The sequence below is a fragment of the Psilocybe cubensis genome, chromosome 1 (assembly GCF_017499595.1).
Source record: "Psilocybe cubensis strain MGC-MH-2018 chromosome 1, whole genome shotgun sequence".
Taxonomy (NCBI): Eukaryota; Fungi; Basidiomycota; class Agaricomycetes; order Agaricales; family Agrocybaceae; genus Psilocybe; species Psilocybe cubensis.
The window spans coordinates 214996-241038 of record NC_062999.1 but is presented as its reverse complement, the minus strand read 5'-3'; the positions used below and the strand labels follow the sequence as shown (position 1 = coordinate 241038).

The following is a 26043-nucleotide window of genomic DNA, read 5'->3' as shown; positions in this document are numbered from 1 at the left end:
TCAGAACCTGAATCTGAATGAAGTGTTTTCACACGCACCCTGGTATGGGGAGCTTGTTGTATTTTCCCTTGGTCGCCGAACTCGAGTTCTTTCCCGTCCAATAGGCCGGATTTTTACACAAAAGGCTATAGGGGTGTAAGTAAATGCTACTGTCTTGCATTTGGTGTGTAATTTGGTACTGAATTTCGATCTAGATATATACGCACGTTTTTAGAGGCGCGAGCAGCAGGAGTTGAATGCCAGTCACAAATCACTTTCGCTACACAGTCAATTTTCTCCGTTTGAAGTTGCAATAGATTACTAGTGCCGTAGAATCGTACACATTAAGTCCCATATTGAAAAGGAGGTATTATTCAGATGGGAAGCTACGTTTCAGCACTGGGACATCGAGGGGACATCGAGGGCTTATATTAACCACTTGCCGGCTCTCGGCTACGTCACAATGAGATTCGCACTTCGAGCGCCGATGAGATTGGTGTTTAGCATGAAACACATAATTATAACATAGCAGAGGGCAATGTGACTGATAATCCTACATTTGGTCTGGACGACATTTAAAATATAAGCGGTCTTTCATTCCCGGACTCTCTTTCAAGTGGAATCGGTGGTTAAGGTAGTGTTTGAAACAGAAGATGATCTTTGAAATATACACATTCATGTAATCGAGACTCAAACTTCGAAGATATATTAAATTTATTCGCCAAATAATCGAAGTTTCCGTGGATGACTATATAGGCCAAGGCCCACAGTGTCAGTATTCTTTTAAATATATTCCTCCTATTGAATAACTGAGTGTATTATTAATTTTCTAGATTAAAGGATGTGGCTTTAGTGGAATTCCTTTCAGTGGTACAAAATTCCAGGTTGTTTTACAATGGTTCTCCGAGGGCAAGGATACTCCAAATAACATGATCCTTGGTGTCGATCTCGTCATCGTCCCAGACACAGTGTAAGCTGGATTTTGTTGAATATCCAAGCGACTTACACGACTTTTCTAGAGTACCCGTAAATCCAAACATGGCCACTAAAACCCTTCCTGAAGAGGCATACAATTGGCCTTTCAGCGTTGGTATACATCACCCAGGACTTGAAAACAAAGCAGATGGCAGTAAGACTCATATTGGATATCTTGGCCATCGCTTCAAAGATATTGGTATCAACCCCTGGCCCGGTAAAGGGGAGAAGCTGCCAGTTATACCAAAGGTGGTCCATGTAGTGGGTTCAGAGACTTGGTTTCATGATTAGTTGAACTTCTATCCATGGTCCATCTACAATTCTAAGATGTTTTCTCTGCAAATTAACATTTAAAAAAACCTTGTGATGTTCATTTTCTGGCTTTGCTATCACCGTACAAAACACACGTTCTTGTAACAATAAAAAATATATGTACTTTGATGATCTTTGATATGCTCGTTAGAACTTCCGCCGAACTGCACGAATACCCATGTCATGTTCACCGTCTCAGTGACATTGAAGATTAAGATTATGTTGCTGATTACTGCTGTAAGTCAATGAAAAATCTTACCGTACAGATACTTACATGGAATTATTCATCTTTTGTCGACATTTGTCGACAGGCTGATTATGCTTCTTGAATTTATGTTGACTACAAATATCTAATTTCCGTATAACTTCCTGACAGCGCTTCCCATATTATACCTAATTATTACACTTGCACCTCGTTTAGTCTTGAAATTATACAGCTGCAGCAAGGATACACAAGACGACTGGTGGTGTTTAATCATAATTTCTAAATTCAGCGTCGGCCGATCCATGGCTAATCAGCAGGAACGGAACAAGTAATCTGTAGAAGTTCTCTGCGTTTCTATATGCCCTTCCGGATCCTTGAGGAGATAGATTTTCTAAAGAAAGCAGTCCTTTATGAGTCGTTGGGCTAGTCGAGGATATGTTGCACCTCCGTAGTGTCATGATTATCTGGAAGCCGTCCTTCAGCTCAGAGTCATGGTATCCCTGTAGGATGAATAGCGTGATAAAGAGTAATTGATCAATTTTAGTTTGATCAAGAGAATTAGAAAACAACAGTTACCCATGCCCTGTATACGAGTTCAGTTCCTTCTTGGGAAGTTTCCGTAGGCATGTCGAATGAAACTCGCAAAAGATTGGGCGTGGATGGCTTTGTGCCCCGCGTTGTGCGGAGAGCCGTCTAGTGAACCTCTCGCGAACACCTGTGGTAGCAGAAATACTGGAATATTACACGGTGAATTAGCTCTGTTGGATTTATCGTGAGGCTGGAGGGGACTATAAACTTGCTCACCGTTCTCTGTCCCTGATTACTGGATCCCTGTAGCACTAACCATCAGCATGTCATTCACGTTCAGAAAAAACACACACTTTTGAATGAAGGAACTAAGACTGCCACATATCATTTCTTGCTCAAATCTCAGCTTCCCATTTTTATAGATGAGACGACTGTGAGGGGGGAGCTGCGCGAGGTACGTATTGGTGATTGGGGCAACTTCGAGATCCCATTTGACTTCAGCAATAACCACCCCTGCTCTGGAGCTTCCAACCGTTGACTCAGAGAAGATGATAAAATAGTGCTTTAGATTGAAGTGTTGAATGCTAACGTCTATGCGACGTTGCTCGTCGTTTGGTAAATTTTTAACCTCCGTGAGTATGATATGTTTTGGCCCTCTGTGTTCTACCTCCAATTTCATGACATCGGGTTCATTTTTTTGTTCGGTTTTTCTGGAGATTTGGGAAGTTATATGTCGCATTTTGAACTGTGAACTGGTTGAAAATTATTAGGCGTCGATCCTGAGAACTGATTGAAGGGAATGAAATGGCGGATGCTGCTACTGCTATTGTTCTTATATATGCTACAAAGAAATAATGATATGTGGCCCAGACGCGAGGCACAACGCATTGTTATTCAATACCTCTCTACCCTCCGCAAAGAATGAAGGGATGACCATGCCACTGCGGAAGTGTGTGCTAAGTAAGCCGGGCCAGTCTTTTATTCCCATTTAGGATGATAAAAGTTATGGACCCACTATTTATCCTTGTTGGTTTAAACCGATACTCATGGGATACTGACGGAAACATCCGCATTCTTCATAAAAGCTGAACGATTGCGCTTGTTTCTTAATCCCCAGTCATTCATTACAACGTGTGTAGGTTACTATAGGTGTCTCGATTCAGTGCACCTGCGTAAAGCGTATTATCTACGCAATAACAAATTTGGAACAATTGTATTCCTCAAATGCCCTTTAATTGAAGCCGCCAAGTTCAAACTGCATTATTGAGGTTCATAAAACAACTTTCTAATGATCTTTCTTATATTACACAAAAACTCGTACTCAGAACTCTTAAATTTGTTCCAAATTGTTCAATCTCCGATATAACTCCGCTTGAAGACTCACGTGAGTGATGGAACACTGGGTGACGCGTAATCGCAACTTGCCTTTCAACCAACTCAAGCGAATCGAGCATGTAACCTGCATGAAACTCTCCTGGACCCCACTAAGCTATTACATCAATACTACGTTTATCTCTACTCATACACACTCGTTTTAACTGTATAGGAGTTAATCAGATGGTTTCAAACGGAGCAACGTACAAGTTTTTGTTCATTTCACGGGTTCTACAATCTTGTATGTCACATTTTCTCTCTGAGCTTATGTTTCAAAGTAATGGTGAGATATTGTTAGCTATTTATACAGGCCAATCGGACGTAATGCTCCAATATTGAACATGCTCTCATGGATGTGATCTTCCGTTGATGCGCATGCCAAACACTGCCGTGTTTCTCTCACCCAGGCAGATAGATATCGGATTCGGCCACCTCCGCACCATATGGACAATGCCCTCTGAGCTGTCAAGTCAGGCATTGTGCACCTTGCAATCACCGCTGTCTTCATTCACCTCTATTTTTGAGTCGGAGCAGCATCGCGTTCTTTACCGGCGGGGCACACTACAGTAGCTCGATCACACTCAGTCTTAGTTTTCAAAACCCCTTCCACCTATATACTCCCATTTCCATCAATTGGGACTCATACTGTTCTACAAGAAATACTCTTTCTCACTAGCGCATGGGTACCTTGATGTTTTTGTCAGACTCGCGGACGCTCTGATGCGTTGGCACTACTTAGCACCTACCTCACTTCGACGGCATGGTTGACTCACATGGATTTCCCGATTAGAAACAACTGTGAGCCTTTAGCATTCCAATGAATGATTAGGTATGCGTGAACATACCTATATATCCTCAAAAGGGGTCGTTTATGAATGGTTTTACCCACATTCTGTCTTGTATCAACAGTATTTTCTTTGTTATCCATCACCGACATGTCTCAAAGGATGGCTAGATTTCGGTGTTGGCTTCCAGACCGACGTGAGGACTGCTATACAACCTTATTCTTAGCCTTCTCATTCTCACATCTATCATTTTTTCAGTCAACACCTCAAGATATCTCTTGAAAGATACCATTGGCTCCAGCCCTCTATATCGTGCCATTGCTAGGCCACTGTTCCATTGTAGCACTTAGACGGCTCGTTGTTCCACCCTTGACCCCAACAATCCGTGCATTTTGACGTGGCATGACCTGAAGTGACATGATCCCGACCCGGCGTACTTTGACCTAGTACGTCCGCTAGTTTCCCTCGAACGTAAGTTACATATCAAAGCCTCATACATTTCACCCGCGTTTTTGGGGATGAATGAGCCTCTCGATTTTCGTTTTCAATATCAATTTGATTGGCGGAAATGTTGTTACAGCCGATGTAGCCTCAAATATTCTTATTTGGACGTATTCAAGCCATGATTGGAGTGAATATGGGGTTCAATTTGGCGATGTAAGTGAGTGTAATAGCAATTCGAGCCAAATTTACCTGATGAAGAATTTTCTTTCAGTCAAGGTCGCTCATTAAGGTTCCCCCAGTCTTGATACGTTGACATTCTATCATTACACTCATGCGCTGATCATAGTACTGGATACCCACGTTCAGACCTATTTCTGTAACGGTTGATTGTCCCACCGCCTTTTTGTTCCTTATACTTCCATGCCGAGGTCTTGCACAGGAACGCACCCAGTAGTTTCAACATCAACATCAACTTCGATTCGCCCGCTGTCCAAGGATATACTGCCTCTCTGTTTGACTGATAGCTTCGCTGTCTGTTGGACACCTTCGATTTTCGAATTCTTTCGGATCGGAGAAACAGAAGCGACAGGAGAACGAAGGGAAAACAGCACGGCATGCATTCTATTAGCTGATTGATCCATAGACCTGGAGGTCTGCAATTTTCATGTGGTGTCTTCTCCTTCATTTTTACTGAGTTGTGGGAAGGAAATTTTCATTTGATAGCAAAGGTTATCGGCTACCTCGAGTATAAAAGTAGAGCCAAAAAACTGAGATGCGCATCCTCTTCAGTTAGGACATCATCCCCCACACAAAGCTCTAAAATCCAGATAGCCTTGCCAATGTCTTTTGCACGCCTAGCTCTTTTCGCTTCATTCCTTTCGGTAATTTCGCTTTCATACAATCACGTTTGCTTCAATTCATGAAACGCTGATATGCGTAAACAGGGGTCCCTTGCACTTCCATCCGAGCTGAGCCAGAGGCAAGCTGCCGCGACAAATCCTAACGCGGCACTTCCTGGGTGGACTTTTGTTGGTTGCTTCACGTGAGTTCTTGTACTCCTGGCCATTTACAATCGCTGACAGTGACGACTAGCGATGCTGCTCCTGCAACCCGTACTCTCCAGGAACACACCATCACCAACCCAGGCATGACTCCCCTGTTGTGCACCGAGTTCTGTGGTAACTTCACCACACCGCTCAACTTCGCTGGAACAGAGTTCACCGATGAGTGTTGTACGTATATAAATACCCCAGAATCAACTCAGGGAAGTTGTTGACGGTTTGTGCCTTTTTAGTCTGTGACTTCAACATTCAAGGAACGGCTGTCAAGGTCAACGACACGTTGTGCAATTTCCCATGTGGGGGTGATAGCACTCTCACCTGTGGAGGAGCTTCGTTGATCAGCATATTCCAAAATAACAACACTGGCGTTGGCCCACTTCCGACTAACAAAGCTAAGGTCGGAAACTTTACCTTTGATGGATGCTTCAAGTGAGTGCAAATCTTGCTTGCTAACGGACCTTTACTGATTCATCCATTATTCTACAGGGATGTCGATGGTACAGATACACGAACCTTGCTTGAATCCTTCACCGTTCAGGGTGGAGTGACTATTGAGGGTTGCACTGGGACCTGCCTCGCGAACGGATTCACATTCGCTGGTTTGGAATTCGGCGAAGAATGCTGTACGTCTTGCCGTCTTACCACGATGAAGTCTGATACCAACGGTGATATTCTATAGGGTGTGGCAACGGATTCAACCTTCCTCTAGCCAATATCACCGCCCCCCTCGGAGATTGCTCCAGAGCTTGTGAAGCAAACCCCACAGAGCTTTGCGGGGCTGCAAACAGGTTGTCCGTATACTCCATCCCACCCCCCGTCGTTAGCAGCTCCGCCCCACCAACCACGAGTGCTCCCCCTCCTACTACCAGCACAACTGCGAAGCCGAGTACTACTGCTGTCCCTCCTACCACCAGCACCACCTCGAAACCACCCACAACAACTGCTCCACCACCCACAACATCGACTACGGCCAAGACCACTGCAACTTCTGCCCCACCAACCACCACCACCAAGGCAGCTTAAGCTTTCTGGTTCCACCGTTACCGGCCTTTGAGAGCTGATCTGTTGCCCCATATTATTTTTTATGTAAAATTGTTCCTACGGGCATCGTGGAGAATGCTAGATATTTAATACATCAATTTTCTTAGCAATTTCGTGTTTATTACGTGTGATTGAAGATATGCAATAGTTATGAAGCTTAATTGGTTTGAACAATTTTATCCCTTGTTATCAATTATCACACTCGGTGTTTCGGGCACATTACACATGTGTGCTGGACTGATCTTGTATACTTCATTCGAATATTTGAATGGTGGAGAGAATCTCCTTTTAATACAAATAAGCGGGTATGAGCCTTTGCTGACGGGCAGTAAGCTGGCTCAATCGACTCGTATTCACCACAGACTGATATATACCAGGTACACCACTTGCAAAATCGACTCACAGGCTCAGTACTCTTGTCCGCCGCAATTCGGTATCACGGGTACGCTTCCCGCTGCCAAACAATGCCGAAGCTTCCAATGTTTGAATCTTGAATGTTAGTTCACCGGAACATGCGGAATCCATTATGATGCGAGGATGCCCGGAATGTCATCGCGTGGTGGATAATGTTTTTGAAATGATAATTTGGAAGTAAGGTTGACAGAGCATGGGACTGAACGAAATAGTAACACCGTATCCCCACAGATCGACGGAACAATAAAAAGGCTTGAAATGATGGGAAGTCATTAAGTTTACTGTAAGCCAACATGAGAGGAATTCCTAATATTTCACATGGGTAATAATAAAACACGGCGTCTGCTAGGAATACACAAGAGGTTCTATCAGTTATGCTCAATCATGGCCCTGGAGGCTCTTCTGGGGTTTGTCCGCATTTTTGCTGATTTTCGCCCTCGAATCCGCTAAACTGGAAAAACCTTTTCAGGGGTACTTCCAAATATGGAAGTTTTTCTGCCCTACGGGGCGTCAACGCGTCAACAGTGAACACTGACTAATTTGTGTCAGAAAGTATAATGAACGCAAGATTGAAGCATACAAGTGTGGATTCCCTATTTCTATTTATTTGGACTAAGTTGGCATGAAAAATATCCTTTTGATCTGGTGAAGGGCACAGCAGGAAGTCTAGGGCGGCCTGCTCGTATTTTTGGTTGGCACTCCAGGCATTGGGAACGAGTATCTCAAGGACGCTATCCGGATCCTTACTACTATTTGTGATTGGATAAACTCCACGTCAGTCTTATCTACTATCCAATTATCAACTGGCAAACCCATTTTGGCCGTAGCTGCAGCGGCTACGTCCTTAGAGGAGTAAATCTATCTTTACGCAATATACAGAGGATGACGCGAAACATTTGGATCTCTTTGGATATAGTGGCAGACGAAAACTCTTTGATGTTACTGTGCTTGGGGCTACAAAGACCGGGAGAATTTCACAGGAACTAGCAGAAAAGCTTTTCAAAAAGATAACGAAGTCTCATAGGAAGTCATTGATATCGGAAGGGATGACAATAGCAATATTAAATACACCATGCAGTCTGCTAGAAATGCAGTCTGTCAGATTTTTAAAAGCTTCACAGAGAAAATGGAGGAGTCAAAAATTCCGTCTGCAATCCACACATTTGCCTCTAAAGGAAAAGAACGGAAGGTATGCTCCAAACCTTTGCCTTCAAAGATTTAACCGTTCATTGTATGATGTCCTTCTCAAGCTTATGTTACTTAATCTTACGAGGTTGATATATGAAGTGGCTTCAATATGTTCTGATGCGATTAGTTTTTAATTGCCTTGCTGTAAGCTAGGATCCCCACCGTCTAAACTGCAAAGCTTTTCTTGTCGCTGTTTTACTTGGACACACTGTCCATTGGATCATTATTGTGGAAACAGAAATGAACCCAGAAATAGCAGGGTAGTACCACTCAACCATTATTGGCCATAGCCAATGCGGTATAAGCACAGCAATGCATTTTGTCGACAACGTCGACCTCTAGTCTAAAAAAAGCCCCGCCTCCTAAACCCCTGGGCGCCCCACGGGCCCATTTCACGTCGACGGTTATTTTTAGACGACTGACACCGGTTCCGACTTCACACCCACGTCCTTGTCCTCCGAAGTTCGAACGAAAAATTAACACGATGCCGAACTCTGCACAGGAACAAGCTATACTAGGTCATCATAAATCAACAGCTCTGGTTCCGCTCAGTCTGCTTGTATTCTCCTGAGTCAATTGGCCCCTGTGCTTCGATGTTATATTGTTTGACGGGTGAAGGACAGAGGAGGGAAGAAAGCATGTTATAGGGAGAAATGTATGCCAGCCGAGGGCGGGATTATGGTCCCTGGGCCTTATATCTGACTGTGCGCATCATTCCGTCTGTGCAGACGGATGTACCTACGCAGGTCACCTTCGCTAATGGACGCGGATGGTCTGGTGGAACCTCTGATCGAGTGCCAATTGGTGCGGCTCGTCCATTTTGGACGAGTGCAATGCAGTTTCGGTATGCATCCAATGGAATCGAGAATCTTGATGTTCTTGAGAGCAGCCTCCCCTGACCGACCCAGCAGGTATAAAATCTCGTCGTTGAAAAGAGGGATCGACATCCTCACTGCAGATTACTTTTGGTTGAAATGTCTCTGTCCAGCTTCGTCTTCCTCGCGACCGTCCTGTCTGTGCGTTAATCTCTTGTACATATGTTCAACGATTTTTGGAGCTTACCGATTCTTTGCAGTCCTCATTTGCTCTGCCCTCCGATCTCAACAGCAGGCAAACCGCGGCAGCGCCAAATCCGAACGCGCCTCTTCCAGGATGGACCTTTGTTGGCTGCTTCACGTAAGTAGACAAGCCTTCGCAAGACTCAGCGTCAATGGCATGCTTATGAGGATCACTGATTCTTCTTTCTTTGATGACAGGGATGCTGTCCCTCAGCAACGCACTCTCCAGGAGCACAACATCGTCAATCCGGGCATGACCCCTGCCCTCTGCACTGAATTCTGCGGCAACTTCTCCACACCCCTCAACTTTGCAGGAACCGAGTTCACGGACGAGTGCTGTACGTCTCGCTTCTTACATCGCTGGTGATAGACCATTGACGCGCGGCATTGGTGTAGACTGCGACTTTAACATCCAAGGTACCGCAGTCAAGGTTAACGACACGCAGTGCAACTTCCCTTGTGGAGGAGACAGCACCATCGACTGTGGAGGCGCGTCGTTGATCAGCGTGTACCAGAACAGCAACACCGGCGTTGGGCCTATCCCGACCAACAAGGCCAAGGTCGGAAACTTTGTGTTCAGCGGCTGCTTCAAGTACGTGATGAGATTGTGTTGTTACCCCAGAGTAGAGTAGCTGATGATTTTGGTTGGATTTGATAGGGATGTCGTCGGAACCAGCCAGCGCACGCTGATTCAGTCTATCCCCATCCCAGGAGTTACTATCGAGCGCTGCACAACCGCTTGCGGAGCCTCTGGGTTTACCATGGCCGGCTTAGAGTTTGGCCAAGAGTGCTGTGCGCATTTTGTCTTCGGCCTCAGATACAAATGTATATACTGACGAATGTTTCTTTAATCGGTTTATAGGGTGTGGCAACCAATTCAACCCACTTGCCGGGAACGTCACCGCCGCCCTGACCGACTGCTCGCGCGCCTGCGAGGCGGACCACACAGAGCTCTGCGGTGCCGCTAACAGACTGTCCGTGTACACCGTGCCCCCCGTCGTCAGCAGCTCCTCCGCCGCTGTCCCACACAGTAGCTCGTCGACGAGCGTCGCGCCCACGGTGTCCGCGTCTACAGTCGCCATCTCCTCGATCTCGGCCGCTCCGACCAGCACCAGCGTGAAGACCGGTACGACTGTTACTGCCACTGCCTCGACAGTCGTTATCCCTATCACCTCCATTCTCTCAAGCCCCATCCCTATCTCCTCCATTGTCCCCAAACTCCCGTAGACTAAGAGCTTGATATTTTATATTTGACCAAGAAAATAATTATCTTTGATCTGAGACCTTTCACATATATATCGTTCAACAGTCTTGCAAGTTTAATCTGTTCGTATTTCGTTCATGAATCAGCTACCTTAGAGAGGATTATTAAATCTGAATAAATGAGGCAGCAGTGTTGTTCGTAAGATCTTAAAACTGAAATAACCATAACTTCGTACACACACCAACAGGGGGATTCCATATCCCCCAGAAACCCCCAGAAAGTCTGCCCTCTGTCAATAGCACTGAAGACCCGTGGTCAGAAGGCTAGGAATTCTTTCTGAATTACATCGGACCAAGCAATAGGTGTAAATTACGTCTTCATCTGAATCCTCTTCATTTAAATTGTCCTTCGCTGTGTGAACAAATCTATGAGATATTACCACCTTACGAGCACAATGGACGTACACGTACAAGAATTATTGTATTTCACTATAAGGAATGCAGCACTCAAGAGACGATGGAGCAACGCAAAGCAATTGAATAGTGACAACACCGAAAGATACAAAGGGATAACAAATATAAATGAAATACTCAGAAACTCCAAGTGACTCAAACAACCACATGAGAGACAGAAAAGACGATACAAGCGAACAGGAAATAAAGAGAGGAAATGGATAAGAAAAGAGAGGGGCAACATCAGCTCCCAATCGGCTCCCTCCTCATGAAACCGTTGGTACAAGCGTGCGGGGCTTCGTGTTGTGCATTGCAACCCCCCTCTCTCCTGCTCCTCCTCCTTGATCGCTTCTTGTCCCCCATTCAACGTGGTGCTATCATCGTCATCGAAGATCCGTCATATTCATCCCTCCTCCTTTCCCTCTACCATCCGGCACGCCATTCTTCAACACTCAACGATGCTACTCCCTATATCACGCCTACATCGCCGACGCATGTTGTCGGAAAAATGATGACGAAGTGATATGCTTAGTAGAGGCGGACGGGCTTGCCCATGGTGGTCTTGATGTGAAGGGACTTGACGTTCTGCCAGTTCTTCTTGAGCAGCGAAACGAGGAAGTTGATGCCTTAGGTAGAAAGAAGGACGATTAAAATAATTTCGATTGAAAAAGTACAGGGTGACTCACTGAGCATGACGTTTCCGAGGACCTGGTCGTCGTTCATCTGGACGTGGCCAACAGCAACACCCAAGCAAAGAACCTTCTTGAGCTGGAACTTGATGGTGGAGCGAACCTCAGTGAGCTTGTTGGTAAGATCCTCAGCGTGGGAGACAGGGGTGGGGAACTTTCCAGCTTTAATGGATATGTCAGCAACTGTGGACGTATGAACAGATTGGAGCGAGACTGACCCTTGGAGAGACCGGGACCAAGGAGACGGGGGATCTGCTTGATGAGGGCTTCGGAAGCAAGGAAAGCATCGTACTTCTTGGCGAGCTTCTTAACGAGCTTCTTGTTCTTGTTCAGCCTTTCAAAAAATGCAATCAGTCAATATGGCTAGTTTGCCCTACAATCACTTTCGGTACTCACTTCTTCAAGTCATCAACGGACATGTATTCGAGCTCAATCTGCTTAGCACGATCGATGTCGGCAGCATCAGCGAGAATGCAGATGGACATGCGGGGACGGGGGACATGGGGGAGCCTAAAGGCCGGTAAATAATGAGGTTTAGAACGGCTGCTTCATTTGAATGACACATCGAATACGCACTTGACAGTTCCAGAGAAACGTTTATCTCTCTGGGGATCGTAGTTTTTCAAGCCGATTTGGAGCTCAATGGTCTCGACGAAGTTCCTCTTCTTCTCGCCATTGGCATCGGCCAGGAGTTCCTTGATGGAGCCCCGCACGCTGGACACTGAGAGTTTGCTGGAACTGTGTACATTTATCAGTATTCTGGGTGCTCGATGGGACGTATAGCGTCGAGACGTACCTCATGCTTATCTTTTTTGGAGGAGGAGTTGGTGGTTACCGCGACGGCTTGGCCGAATTTGTGTGACCGATGCTGATGTTGTGACAACGAGTGGCGTGGAAGTGCTATACAGTTGTGACCTGATTGTCACATTGACCAGCGCTTGTGCAGTGGCTCAGGAGGCACAAATCAGAATTAGCTACGGTTCGTAGCTTCATCTATGAAAACGATTTCTTGGAAGTAGAAAATTATTTGCTCTAATGTGGGGTATGTAAGTCGACGGACCATTCCATAAACTCAAAATAGCATTGTTCTCCGAGAGGCTAGGTTCCCTACAAAAGTATACGGCCCATCATCATGGAAACCCGCGTAAGGTACAGCCCATGGGCCACCATCTTCAGCGTGTGTTCGTTTGAGTGGCACGGGGCCCTTGGAGTGTATATAAACATTCAAGACGATGCGCAGACTGTGTACCTTCTTTCAACCCCATACCATCATCATGAGCACCATCTGGAGACAATTTGACTTGAGCACTAGCTACGAGGAAGGAGATGTAGTTCCAGACTGGATTCCGACTGCCTTCATTGAACTGGCCGGGAGGGAAATCATCAATCACCCAGAAAGCCAGAAACGTTATTTTGGAAAGCTGACGGGGTACCAGTCCCGTGAATCGCAGTCTTTGTATAAATTGAAGGATGAAAGCGAAGAGGGGTCTGAAATAAGGCTTATCGCGATTCAAGGGCCCTTTGACCCAAACACACAACCAGTGGTTATGGGAGTCGATGTGACCAGAGAATCCCGAAACATCGCTCAACCAGTTCCCCATCCCGCTGCCGCTCCTCGCGATTTGAACACTCAAGTTGATGAGATTCGTCCCCTCGCAAACAGTGCCGTCATGGACAGAATGGAATACAGAGGCGGTGGAAATGAAATTCGACAAACCTCCGGTTCCTCGCGTAATCTAAGGCGTGCCCCTCGTAGGCACAGACTTAGACAAGCTGCCGAGGATGACTACGAGTCACCTATACAGGCTTTCGAGCGCGTTCCTCAGCAAGGGGCGGACGCAGCCCAGACGACATTCGGTGGTTACCCATCTTCTAGTCAATCTGCCGGAACAAGTGGAATGGATCAAGACATCAAGGTCGAATTCGATGAGGACGGTGTCCACATCGGAAGGAACCTGAGCAACGTGTCGCTTTCGGGCGATTTCTCATACGTTGCTGGAAACACCATTCGTTATGGTCCTAGTGGGAGTGTTGAGAAGGTCATTCGCGGACCCGTCATGAACATGGACAACATTACCTTTTATAAGAGATAAAGTGTTGTGAGATACGGGTTTACGTAGATTGGATCCATGGATATTTGCTGAACTTTATGCGTGTTCGGAGCAGATGCTCAGGGAACATAGTAGACGAACTGTAGCAGAGGGAATCCGTACAAATTGTAGCTCACCGAATGCAAGTGCCACTGTGAATATGATCAAAATCTGTTGAAAGAATTTCTCAATAAAATAAGTATTAGCGTGTACAGTTTCTGCAAGGACTGCCAGGTCAACCGTATTAGTATACTTTTTGTATACTACATCATTGAGAACCTGAAAACAAGATTAAGTCAATGTGATTAATCGATCCGGAGATGTTTGAGCAGGTAGTGGTTATGCTGGTCGAGTACAACGAAGACTAGGAAAGTGCACGGACCAACAACATCCGCAATCATCGCCACTTATTTCCCACGACTATGTCTACAAAAGATAACAATCACGGTGAGAACGATCTTCAGTGTCTCTTACTCTCCTTCAAAACCATCATTGCCGTCGTTTCTCGGCTCAAATTATCCGAACTCTTATGGCTTCAAGTTGCTTAACTGCTCCATACAAACCTTTCGCAGGGTTCATCGAGTATAGTGCATTCCATCAGATATGACAGTGATCTCAGAAGGAATAAGTTAAATAGAACAATGACAAACATTCACACCGATCCACACCCTAAGTATTAAAGGCAAACACTGCCCAAGCGCTGAGCGATGTGGGTCTATTTATACCTACGAGTGCGGTGGATCTGATCCATTTGCGTGTATTAAATCGATGTGCAAGGGTAAGAGCGTAATCGATCTAAAATCCGTGAATACGCCACTCCGTGATGGGAGTCGAGTACGTATGATGCTCTCGATTCTCACAAGAAACGGAGTGAATGCCTGAATGAAACGCCTGAATGAAACGACTGGGGTAATTTTCAAAAAAAAAGTATCTGAAGGCCCGACAAACAATGGACATGGACACTGAAAGGGGTTACAGCCTTGGTGGCCCACGGCCATTAAGAAACAAAAATGAATATGGGACCAGTGGCACCGTATGAAGAATATAAATACACCTGATTTTCGGTTATTTCTCTGTAACACAACCTGTACCCACCCGAAGAGAATGCCCCGCAATTTCGACAATCTCCCCGATGTCGCGTCCACAAGGGCAAGGCCAGAAGGCGATACACCTCCTTTGAGAACTGATAAGATAAAGAACCATCTTGCTTCGTTTTTTGGGGGTGCGACTGTCGATTTACGAAACTGCACCTTCATCGAGACATCGGGGGATGTAGTAATCAATAGTACCTCGGAAGCTCCTCAGTCTGTTCGGGCCACTCCTGGGATAGACGTTGAACAAAGTTCACAATCAAGCTCCGATTCGGCCCCTTTCGCCGATTCCGACACGGAGGGTGCACCATCTTTTTTCGTGGGCGCGAAGAACGTTACTATTTTCGGTGGTGAGTTCACCCGCACGGTGGTGAAGAGGGGTAGGTACACTACGACTACTGCAGTTGTGTCGCCGGATCGAACAAGGAGGACCCCGGGCCTGCGTACAGAGTCGCGTGATGCTCCAGGGACATCTACTTCTGCTCACCGGCGTAAACACCACAGGGACCGTCTCCCTAAGCGCGCGAACGACTCTGATGGACGCTCTGATGGAGTTAAAACCTGCATAGTTTCCCAAGATGAAAATGGTCGCAGTGTCCTTTGGGTTCCAACCTGATAAGATCGATTCCGATTCAGAAATAACATCCTATTACATCTCCCGGCCTCCTTACATATATGAATTATTTTCAGGACAGTATATATCGTCGAAACTATATTTTATATAACAAACGGAAATGTTATTTCATTGTCATTTACTAGAACTACCTTGCTCCATGTCTTTTAGTTTTGGAGGGATATGTGCCATCACGAATTCATGAATCCAGAACTTTTCGGTGAGATTTATCAGAACATACGCAGCGGTTCAACTCCTCTCATCAACCGTAGTCATAAAGGACGGAGTGCTTGACGGATGAGCCTCAGCAGAGGTTCGATGGCGTAGTTGGTTATCGCATCTGTCTAACACACAGAAGGTCCTCAGTTCGAGCCTGGGTCGAATCACATTTTATTTGTTCCAAGCCTTTCGATCTTCAGGTTCTAATTTCTGCAGCGCGACGTAAACCCTTTTTGCTTGACAATCTACGATCTAACGGGCCTACTTTAGAATGCGCTGATAGACACTGTCGTTTAATTTTTGTCCGTCCTCTCCATAGCCATGGGATAATTAAAGCCACATTGAACAATCACTGACTTTCACCGTGACCTATAAATTAAATTCTGGCAGCACGGAGTGTAACGGTTTAATACTCATTAGGCGCGCTTTGCTTCAAGGTCCAAAGAAGATCATTTGATAATTCTGAACATCATTTACCAAAATACAAAGCTAGGTTACTTGAATCACTTTAATTAGCGCTATCGAGAGAGTGTTTCGATAGACATGCAGGTAGATGGGATTTGCATACAGTTGAAGGGTCTGTAATGCAAGTGGAAGACGTAGTGCGGCCAGAATCGATGCGTGAAGGAAACCATGAGTTGATTGAAGGTAGTATGACTTTTTCCGTTTGCGGAGGTAAAGCCACTGGGGTTGGTTGTTTTGGTGGTGCTGCACATGAAGTTGCGACGGGCGTCGTCAAAGCCTTTACTGCAGCAGCAGTCTGAATTGTACCGTCGTAATCTAAGCACTGTTATTTGGCATAATATTTGGACCTGATGCAATGTGGATGTACCTGGTGCTGTTGCAGATAAGCTTGATGTTCCATTAGTGGGTGCGTATGGAGGCGCTAGACAGTGTAAGATGTCAGTTGGTCGACAATGGATAGGTATTGGAGAAACCTTGGGGGGGCCTTAGTGGAACAAACCCAAAAAATTGGGGCATGAAAGTTCCTTGTAGTCCATCGGTAGGGCAATAAGTCTCATTGAGATACGGGCAACCAATTTGACTATAATTCGGCTGATTCACAATGTTATAATGATGTCCAAGTGACGAGTTATTTGGATGTGAATGTGGATATTCTGAACGAGGATGCAAAGGGTCTGGATGACGTGACAGAGTATTCGGATAGGTGAATGTTGAACTATGCCAATGGAGTGCTGAGTCTTGGATTGACGCTGCTGTATGAGCCATGTAAGCTATTTGTATCCCCTACGGAAGCTTTCCAACGTACCTGATATATTAGCTGACACTCCCCCTCCGCGACCTCTTCGACTCAGGTCCCGACGACTCCTTGGGTCTGCCTTGGCACCTGTATGAAGCTGTTCTCGTCCGATATGTGGTGAGATAGATTATAAGGGATACACGAATGTAGAAACTCGCCTGTGCAGCAAGCTGGTTGCATTTCTGTACATGTCTGGTATATCCTTCGATGCTGTACGGTGTTTCAAGCACAATGAAATGACTACAGTCTTTGCAAAACAGTTTCAATTTGTTGATAATGACGATAGCAGGGTTTGTTAGGAACCTATCCCTCCGCATGTCCTCCGAGACAACAGGGAGAGTGTCGTCGTACATTGTCGTGTAGTTTGAGGCTTTCAGAGAAGTGTATATCCTGAGTGAGTCTTTCCTTTTATTTTTATAGCACCTATCAAATCTTGCTGAACTCCCATTTATTTCCCGGATCGCCATAGACATCAAAGTGGCCAATCAAAAAGCTGAAAGAATTACGAATGAATATCTTTCTATGTATAAACTTAGAAAAGTCTAGCACTGGGGATACTGGGAATGAGAATTTTTCATGAGAAAGCATACCACACGGAATGTGATGAATAGACGCTGTTACACGTAATACGTCATCGATTATCTACGGAATTCGAACTTTATCTAATCAGAAGCAGGGATGTATTCAGGACGTTATCAGCGGAACATCGAGTTGGTTAACATGTCCTTGAATGACGTTGAGAATTGTCTTGGCATACATCTCTCTGACTTGTAACGATGTGAGGGAGACATGATAGTCTTCTTCAGGACCTAGTTTAAGATAATTTCGTCGAGTCACAGTAATCCTTCCATATCTTGAATATGGACGACATTGAATGATATGGAATGATGTTTGGATCTAAGAAATGGTGATAACGGAAACATCTAATCTTTTTTATAGATTTTTGCAAGCCTTGCCTCGTTCTCATAACATGAGCGCCGGGCGTCTAAATAATTCTCATGACAGATACTTGACAGAGACGGGATTAACTAGGTTTTCTATTTTAACATGCATTGAATGGCATAAAGTTTATCTCGTTGACCTGATGAGGAGTGAGCACGATTTTCGGAGAGTATTCTTTTAGAATTCTATAAAAATAATCCGAATAACGGATTGTCCATCGAGAAGAAGATCATCCGTCTAAAACGTCATTTGAAAGAATGAGAGTCAGTGGTCCCTTCTTACTTAAGTTGGGCGCTGTCTATTAATTACTTTCTTTCCTTGTGGCCCGCAATTTACAGGTATTCACACGCACAGATACGGCACCTGCTGCGCACAGGGTCGAAGTTCTGAGTTTCTAAGGTTATTTGACCACAAATTTTCGTTCAACAGATCCATAATTTACAAAATATATTTGCTCTTTGCACCATTTTCAACGTTCCACAATGTGAAATATAGATAAATGGGAATGCAAAATTCGAAATAAACACCTCTTTTCAATCTAAATGGGAGGCATCTCTAAAAATACGCTGGTGCAGTTAACATTCCTCGGTGCAGAAGCTTGGAAGATGGGGTCCAAAGGTCCCGGGGAACTTTGGCACGATGACCAGATGTTAGATTGTCCTGTAATCCCTCCGTCCGCTGTGACACCGAGAACTGGTGGTCCAAATAGCGACCCAAATGTGATCGACGGGTTTGGCTAGCAAAAAAAAATGGCAGCCTTAGCGGTTAGGAAGGAGAGTGTGTTTATGATGGGTCGTACCATAGCACAGTAGCCGGAGAAATCGTCCACAGCTATTCCCGTTGCTTCAAATTGCATGGGGCTACCGGGTTCGGGCTGAATGGGCTGGTTGAACTGTTGAGTAACTTGATCTGGGTCAATGAAGCCTCCGTTGAGGGCAAACTCTACGGGCTGCTTCGGTGTAAGTGTGGTAGGTACAAACGTCCTTCCCTAGATTAAACACAATGAGTTTCGGTTATATTACACAGTTGAGTAAGGGGATAATCTTACACTGAGCTGCCAGAACTGCTCCGTAGTCGCACCTGCGTGGATGGGGAATGGATCGCCGTTGGGAATGAGGGCCAACGGTACTGGGCTACCTCCTGCTGGACCGGGGCTCATGATAAACGTGAAATCGTAGGGCGTTTGACTGTTGGGGGTAATCAACGAGCTTGGGATGCAATTTTGGAAGCTGAGTTGTGTAGCTGTCGTGTCTTGGTATACCGCGAGGCGGTTTCCAGCACCGCAGAGCTCGGTGTGGTCGGCATCGCATACAGAGTTACAGTCAGAGTCTGGAACGTGGTTTGCCCTTGCCATGTAGTGGTCGCACCCTAGCCAACAACAATGAAGCCGCGACTCGTCAGAATAGGACAATGAGATAGAAATGTATAGTGTAGAAAACATACAGCATTCTCCACCGAATTCCAATCCGGCGAGTGCGAATCCGGCAGTTTTGCACGCCGCGGTGCATGTCTCAGCGGTTGCGTCTCCACCCATGACCTTTGTAGCCAGAGACCGTGGCACTCCATTAACAGCATCACTTCAGATAAAATTAAATATCTTCAACTCTTCAACGCAGAGTGAGGGGTTAACGCACGTGAAGCAGCCAACATAGTTGAAGGTTCCAGCTGTTTGCTTGATGCTTGCTGGGGGAGGCGGAGGAGGGGTAACCTCGGTACTGATTTGATGATGTTAGCAAAGTGCAGTCGTCTGATAGATGTTGGATTTTCGATCACATACGTCTGGAATACACTTAGTGCATTGGATCCACCGCATATCTCGACACCGCTACCTGTACAAAGTGTCGAGCAGGATGATGCGGCAATTGGCGCTCCGGGGGACTCGATAACGTTATCGCAGTCTATGAGAAGCATTAACACAGAAACATACATACTCAACGCTGACTCTGCGTCTTTGTAAACAATGGACACTCACAGCACTCCTATATACATTTCACAGATAATCAGAATGTTTGTAGCTCTGGGGAATCGGCGCACTTGGACGTACCCTAGCAAACTCGAGCCCGGCGTATTTGTATCCGGCTGGGGTGCAAAATTCAAGGCACGATTCGATGGTCATACCAGTTACATCCGTGAACGAGGCTACACGTAAAGTCCTCGAGTCCGTGGAATCACTAGCTTTTGTGTCAGCACATTCCGCTCTCGCAAGTATACAAACAGTGCAGGAGATATATACCTGAAACAGCCCACGGCCTCCCATCCAGACGGAAGCGGTGGCGCCGGTGTGCTGAAGAAATTGGCATGTTAGGATGTGTATTGTGTTGGTTGGAGAAATGGCTGTAAACACACACCTTTGGAAAATGTTTATTGCGTTGGAGCCTCCGCATATTTCGCCAGAGTTGCCTGTACACGGCATGGAGCATGCCGAGGCGTCGATTGGCGCACCGGGAGATTCGATGTTGTTGTCGCAGTCTAGTCAACCCATAGATTATAAATTACCGTTATTATTAACTAAACGGTGGCTAGGGATAAGCTTACAGCATTCCTGATTGAAACGCAAATTCGATCATCTTCGTCGCGTCGGCAGCCAGGGAATAAATGAAATCTCACCCTGGAGAACTCGACACCGGCGTACTTGTACCCAGCCGGTACGCAAAATGCAAGACACGACTCAATGGTCATACCAGTTACATCTGTGAACGCAGCGGTGCGCAGCGTGCGTGCATCGGTGGAGTCACTAGTTTTTCGGGATTGTTGTTATTCAGAAGTGATACAGCAGTGGGATTGGAGATGAGTGTGATGAGTAGGCATACCTGAAGCATCCTATGGCGGACCATCCGCTTGGAAGGCTGGATGTGGCTTGCCTGGCTTCATGCACCCCAGATGGCGATGCGGTCGTAGAGACCTGTAAGAAATCGAGAAATCAATGGTGTTAGAGTGAATATTTGATGATGAAAGTATATTTTGTAACGTACAATAATCGCTGAGAGGACAATCAGCTGCTTCAAATGCTTCAAGCGATCCATACCGTATACCGTAACGATCTAGAGAAAGTACAGAGCAAGTGAAAATTAACTATGTACGCCGTCCATTCACCGAACACAACCGCACTCTTTATACTTTCTAACAAAGTGAAAACCGCTTTTGGCGTTCATCGTGTGATAGAATACAGAAATAACCGCCTCGGGGTATCATTTATGGGATGCATTTGAGTCGGTGTCGTTGTCGATGTCTATGTCGTGTCTAGAAGTACGCGTGCATTTGCCTGTCGACTATAATTAACAGTGAATCTTAGCATATAAATAGAGTCGTAAACTTTAAGAAAAGAAAGCGCGCATAAGTTGATTGCGGGTAGAATTCATATAGCCCGATGCCATGCAAGAGTATGACAAAGACTATGAAGAGATCTTGTTCAGGGTAGGAGAGCTGAACGAGGTGGATTTGTGCATTGAGAGAATCGACTTGAATTGGTGAGCATGTTGTATGACATGGGAAGTGTCCGATGATCCAGGACTCGGACCTCAGGATCTAGGCGTAGGCGGGAAGAGCACAGTAGGCGAACGAGAGAGGTACAATCAGTTAATCAGTTAATCAGTTATGAGCAGCTAAGCATCTGCACAGACACAGACACAGACACGGACACGAACAAAGATAAAGGCAACAAGGACACAAGGATACAAGGAGAACAACTCCGGAGCACATATACGAGAGGATGGAAAGGGGTATACTGTACAGGAGCACGGAGAGGAGACGAGACAAGACGTTTGTCTTGTCTGCATCCCTTGCTTGAACTGGGCGTTTAAGAAGGTGTTGTGCTTCATTTTCGATGACGAGTTGAAGAGTGAGTGCGAAAAGCACCATGCCAATGCCCATCATACCCATACCCATACCCGGTGCATCGACACAGTCGACACCGAACATAATAGATAATAGACAAACAATACAATAAAGCCACAAAATTCATAGCACATAGCCAATAAATAACTTCCCATCGTGCATCTTATGAAGCTCCGGAAGTCAAGTCGTTTCATTTCGGAATTTGGGTTTTCTGTCAAACACTCAACATTGGACATTGGACGTTAGACGTCGGAACATCACGTCCACGCGGAACAAGACAAGACAAGATAATATAATATAACACAACATAATATAACACAAAAGAGCAGTTGACAGTACATTACTCATTACTCATTCTTTATATATTTCGTTCCCCTGAGCACGATGTTTCTCGGTCCCATTCCCGCGCTATCCATTTGAATCCTGATTGGCATTTAAGTAGACAGTGCAATGGGCGTAGTGCAAGTCTAGTGACGTGTCGCTTTCACTTGACTGGAAAAATAAAAACAAAGATAAAGCTAAATATAAAGATAAAGGATTTAACAAATAGGCGATACACACGCACATTGCGCGCGGGATGACGGAGAAGTGGATAGGTGGCCAAGGTTTGAGATTGAGATTGAGGGAAGTACAGGTGAATGATATTATAGCATAACATATCATGATACACCAACCGACTCCCCCTCTCCCTCCATCCCTCAAGCAAATCCTGACAACTACGTCGAAAACTACAACTACGACGACGACGTCGGCGTCGACGAAGCAGCGGCAGCAGAAGACGGAGGAATAACGAACCCCCTAACAATCCCCTCGAACCTCCCAGTCGATTCAGCCGTATAAGGCGGATATCTCCCCGCCAAAAACGGCTCGGATCTGTAAGTTTAAAGTGAGAGCTGAGAGTTAGTGTGTGTGTGTGTGTGTGTGTATTGTATATATTGGGTGGTGTAAAAGGCACTCACTCAGGCGGAATATCAACAACCCCACGCGCGTACGTGAATTCATCAAAGCCTGCTTTCATACTTTGCCTGCCGTCTGTTGTGGGGGTGGATGGGTGGGGTGGGGAGATGGATGGGAAGAAGGATCAGTGGATGAGTGGATGGAATGGAATGGAATGGGGGGTTAGGTCAGCTCAGCTCGGTCTATTGTCTACAGTCTAAAGCGACGAAAGATGAAGAGGAGAGGGGGGAAACGAGAGAGGGAGAATGAAGAGAGAAGGAGAGAGGGAGAAGGAGAAGGAGAAGGAGAAGGAGAAGGAGAAGGAGAAGGAGAAGGAGAAGGAGAAGGAGAAGGAGAAGGAGAAGGAGAAGGAGAAGGAGAAGGAGAAGGAGAAGGAGAAGGAGAAGGAGAAGGAGAAGGAGAAGGAGAAGGAGAAGGAGAAGGAGAAGGAGAAGGAGAAGGAGAAGGAGAAGGAGAAGGAGAAGGAGAAGGAGAAGGAGAAGGAGAAGGAGAAGGAGAAGGAGAAGGAGAAGGAGAAGGAGAAGGAGAAACTCACGCCCGGATTCACCAATACCGCCAAAAGGGACTTGGCTCACTTTGATTCGCGTCATCAACGTCCAACACGTTACAATGTAATTGTGAGGATGAGTTGGAGTTGGAGGTGAGAATGAGATGAGGATGAGGATGAGGATGAGGATGAGTTTAAGGATGAGTTGAAATGAGTTTGAGGATGAGGGATGAAGATGAGATTGAGGTGAAATGAGATTGAGTTGGAGTTGGAGTTTGAGTTGGAGTGGGAGTTGGAGTTGGAGTTGGAGTTGGAGTTGGAATGAGTTTGAGTGTTAGTGTTAGTGTAAGTGTAAGTGGAAATATAAGTGTAAATGTAAATGTAAATGCAAGTGCAAATGTAATTCTAAACCCTCACTCACCGCCAACTTGCTGGAACGTATCCCCAATCCAGACACTCCCGCTCGTCGTACTGGATATAACTACAAGTGTATGCAGTATGCGTCAGTAACGATGAATCGATAAACTTGAGATTCGAAAATGAGATACAATGATATGATATGATATGATATGATATGATATGATATGATAGGATATGATGATATGATACAAAAACAAAAAAATGGCGGAACAATGGTAGGACGTACACTTCCGTTTAAACTCCTCATCATTCGAAAAGATGTACGATACAAGTGGGTGCTCCCTGTTCTCAGACAATTTAAATTTAATCAGTATGTAGTTCTTCTGAAGGTTAATGCAAGATGGAAACATGGAAACATGGAAATATGGAAATATGGAAATATGGAAATATGGAAATATGGAGGGATGGGAAGGTAGATGCGTGCTGGATTGCGTGGATGCGTGGATGTGGATGTAGGTGTAGATGCGAAGGAGATGCGAAGGGGAAGGGGAAGGGGATGGGAAAGGGGATGGGGATGGGAGAAAGGCGAACGCACCGTCTATTAACAAACGCAATAGCATCGTCCATGGAATCTACAGCGACGATTGGAAGGATGGGCCCGAAGATCTCTCTATACCGACACCAGCACCAGCACCAATGAAAAGAACAAAATCACAAATTAATAACGAGTGAAATGTGCACAAAACGCGGGAAAAAAAGAAGAGAACGAGGGAAAGAAGAAGGAAGAACGCACTCATCCAACAACACATCCCCCTCCTCTACATCCACCACCACCGTCGGTTCCATCCACCTCGTCTTACCGTCCCAATTTCCTCCAAGAACAATGGTTCCTCTAGTTGCGCGCAGAAGCGCTTTGAGTCTTTCGAAATGCGTATCGGAGATAATACTCCCCAACGAATCCGTCTTTAGTGCTCCTCCCTCTCCCCCACCCTCTTCTCCTTCTTCTTCACCCTGTTCTTCTCCTCCACCACCCTCACCCACACCCACATTCGCAGCACCACGAGAAGGTCGAAGAGGATAAAATGCGGTATACGCCTCCCTCAGCGCACGCACGAGCTCGGGGATGATAGCGCGCGGTGCAAGGATGTAGTCCGGTGCGATGCAGATTTGGCCTGCGTTGAGTGTTTTGCCCAAGAGGATGCGCCGGGCGGCGAGGGGGAGGGTTATTGGGGAGGGTGGGGGCGAGGTTTTGGGTGGGTTCTTGGGTGGGTTCTTGGGTGGGTTCTTGGGTGAGGGCGGGGGTGAGGGAGAGGACGAGCGCGGCGGAGATGAAGAGGGCGAGGGAGAGGTGGTATTGGAGGAGGAGGAGGAGGAAGTGGTGGTGGTGGTGGTGGTGGTGGTGGAAGAGGAGACCGTAGCGTCGATAATGACAGGCGATTTCCCGCCGAGTTCGAGGGTGAGCGGGGTGAGGTGTTTGGCTGCTGCTGCAGAGACGATGCGCGCGACGCGCGCGTTGCCTGTGTAGCATATGTGGTCCCCTGATCACAAACGCACAATACACAAGTCGTCATTTAGCTGAATTTAGCACAGGGACAAATGGAGTAGACAGTGGAAGACGCACATTTCAACTCGAGGACCATGGTCGTTTCGGGGATGCCGCCGAGGACGACGCGGTATGCGGACGGATCGATGTATTTGTGCAGGGTTTGGGCGAGGAAGGATGAGGTGTGGTGTGAGAGCTCGGAGGGCTTGATGAGTGCGCAGCACCCTGCGGCGATCGCGGTGTAGAGAGGCTGTAGGGAGAGGATGATGGGGAAGTTCCACGGACTACATCGGGGGGCGGAGAGTGGATATGAGGATGAGGGTGAGGATGGTGTGACGATGGGCGTGGGCATGGAATGAGGACACGCACGATATGATGAGTACAACGCCCTTTGGATGCCGCTCCACGGACGCACTGTATCCCTCCTCCCAAGGCGCGCAAAGCTGCACCTTCTCAGGCGCCATCCACGCCTCGAGCTGTTCAGCAGCAAGCAAAGAGCGGCTGATGACGGGGATCACGTCGCCCATTAACACTTCCTGCTTGGCGCGCCCGAGGTCAAGGCGCAGACACTCTGCGAGCGCGGCGGCGTTGTCCTGTGCGAAGCGCGCGAGCTGGAGGAGTTGGTGGTGTCTCCATGCGTAGGGCTTGGTTTTGCCGCTGCGGAATGTTGTGTGCAATTCGGTGTGGATCTGGTAGGTGGGTGAGGAAGAGGTGAGGTGGACGGGAGAGGTGGCTTACGTTGAGGATATCGTCGAAGGAGGTGTATTTAGCCATGATTGAAAAATTTTACTGGTGGATAGGATGGGATGGGGTCGGGGCTGCATTATATACATTTAGCGATGCACCGAGTAGGCCGTAAAGGGAGGAGCGAAACAAAGCCAAGACGCACGGACGGAGATGGTCAGTTAGACTTGAACTGCCAGATACGACTTGGAGG

General features: G+C 46.4%; 9 protein-coding genes and 1 non-coding gene across 10 annotated transcripts; 5 read left to right on the top strand and 5 right to left on the bottom strand.

Moving 5' to 3' along the window:
* Window positions 1–1949: 1949 nt before the first annotated feature.
* JR316_0000059 (uncharacterized protein) lies at window positions 1950–2738 on the bottom strand (the record flags this gene model as incomplete). Its single annotated transcript, XM_047885875.1, has 4 exons — window positions 1950–1971; window positions 2048–2203; window positions 2276–2302; window positions 2353–2738. The coding sequence occupies 4 exons, from the start codon at window positions 2736–2738 to the stop codon at window positions 1950–1952; spliced, it is 591 nt and encodes a 196-aa protein (XP_047753621.1).
* Window positions 2739–5441: 2703 nt separating this feature from the next.
* JR316_0000058 (WSC domain-containing protein) lies at window positions 5442–6686 on the top strand (the record flags this gene model as incomplete). Its single annotated transcript, XM_047885874.1, has 6 exons — window positions 5442–5483; window positions 5547–5644; window positions 5695–5834; window positions 5897–6092; window positions 6150–6286; window positions 6343–6686. The coding sequence occupies 6 exons, from the start codon at window positions 5442–5444 to the stop codon at window positions 6684–6686; spliced, it is 957 nt and encodes a 318-aa protein (XP_047753620.1).
* A 2594-nt stretch (window positions 6687–9280) lies between these two features.
* JR316_0000057 (WSC domain-containing protein) lies at window positions 9281–10591 on the top strand (the record flags this gene model as incomplete). Its single annotated transcript, XM_047885873.1, has 6 exons — window positions 9281–9322; window positions 9382–9482; window positions 9563–9702; window positions 9761–9956; window positions 10023–10156; window positions 10227–10591. The coding sequence occupies 6 exons, from the start codon at window positions 9281–9283 to the stop codon at window positions 10589–10591; spliced, it is 978 nt and encodes a 325-aa protein (XP_047753619.1).
* Window positions 10592–11548: 957 nt separating this feature from the next.
* JR316_0000056 (60S ribosomal protein L1-B) lies at window positions 11549–12510 on the bottom strand (the record flags this gene model as incomplete). The annotated part of the gene is made up of 6 exons (XM_047885872.1): window positions 11549–11646; window positions 11707–11871; window positions 11928–12043; window positions 12106–12219; window positions 12286–12447; window positions 12506–12510. 6 exons carry the CDS (start codon window positions 12508–12510, stop codon window positions 11549–11551), a joined length of 660 nt encoding a protein of 219 aa, XP_047753618.1.
* A 473-nt stretch (window positions 12511–12983) lies between these two features.
* JR316_0000055 (uncharacterized protein) lies at window positions 12984–13802 on the top strand (the record flags this gene model as incomplete). The annotated part of the gene is made up of 1 exon (XM_047885871.1): window positions 12984–13802. One exon carries the CDS (start codon window positions 12984–12986, stop codon window positions 13800–13802), a length of 819 nt encoding a protein of 272 aa, XP_047753617.1.
* Window positions 13803–14903: 1101 nt separating this feature from the next.
* JR316_0000054 (uncharacterized protein) lies at window positions 14904–15506 on the top strand (the record flags this gene model as incomplete). The annotated part of the gene is made up of 1 exon (XM_047885870.1): window positions 14904–15506. One exon carries the CDS (start codon window positions 14904–14906, stop codon window positions 15504–15506), a length of 603 nt encoding a protein of 200 aa, XP_047753616.1.
* Window positions 15507–15815: 309 nt separating this feature from the next.
* JR316_0000053 lies at window positions 15816–15889 on the top strand. Its single transcript has one exon. It is a non-coding gene; the product is annotated as a tRNA-Val (tRNA).
* Window positions 15890–16230: 341 nt separating this feature from the next.
* JR316_0000052 (uncharacterized protein) lies at window positions 16231–17336 on the bottom strand (the record flags this gene model as incomplete). Its single annotated transcript, XM_047885869.1, has 5 exons — window positions 16231–16502; window positions 16555–16608; window positions 16661–16939; window positions 16993–17070; window positions 17126–17336. The coding sequence occupies 5 exons, from the start codon at window positions 17334–17336 to the stop codon at window positions 16231–16233; spliced, it is 894 nt and encodes a 297-aa protein (XP_047753615.1).
* Window positions 17337–18463: 1127 nt separating this feature from the next.
* JR316_0000051 (WSC domain-containing protein) lies at window positions 18464–20948 on the bottom strand (the record flags this gene model as incomplete). The annotated part of the gene is made up of 14 exons (XM_047885868.1): window positions 18464–18661; window positions 18725–18913; window positions 18974–19293; window positions 19369–19502; window positions 19560–19640; window positions 19703–19823; window positions 19898–19904; window positions 19970–20096; window positions 20159–20209; window positions 20274–20394; window positions 20461–20467; window positions 20533–20659; window positions 20736–20827; window positions 20898–20948. 14 exons carry the CDS (start codon window positions 20946–20948, stop codon window positions 18464–18466), a joined length of 1626 nt encoding a protein of 541 aa, XP_047753614.1.
* Window positions 20949–22493: 1545 nt separating this feature from the next.
* JR316_0000050 (Aldehyde dehydrogenase family 3 member B1) lies at window positions 22494–25880 on the bottom strand (the record flags this gene model as incomplete). The annotated part of the gene is made up of 11 exons (XM_047885867.1): window positions 22494–22632; window positions 22719–22791; window positions 23252–23290; window positions 23625–23684; window positions 23850–23905; window positions 24159–24233; window positions 24357–24823; window positions 24977–25101; window positions 25185–25390; window positions 25476–25795; window positions 25845–25880. 11 exons carry the CDS (start codon window positions 25878–25880, stop codon window positions 22494–22496), a joined length of 1596 nt encoding a protein of 531 aa, XP_047753613.1.
* Window positions 25881–26043: the final 163 nt, after the last annotated feature.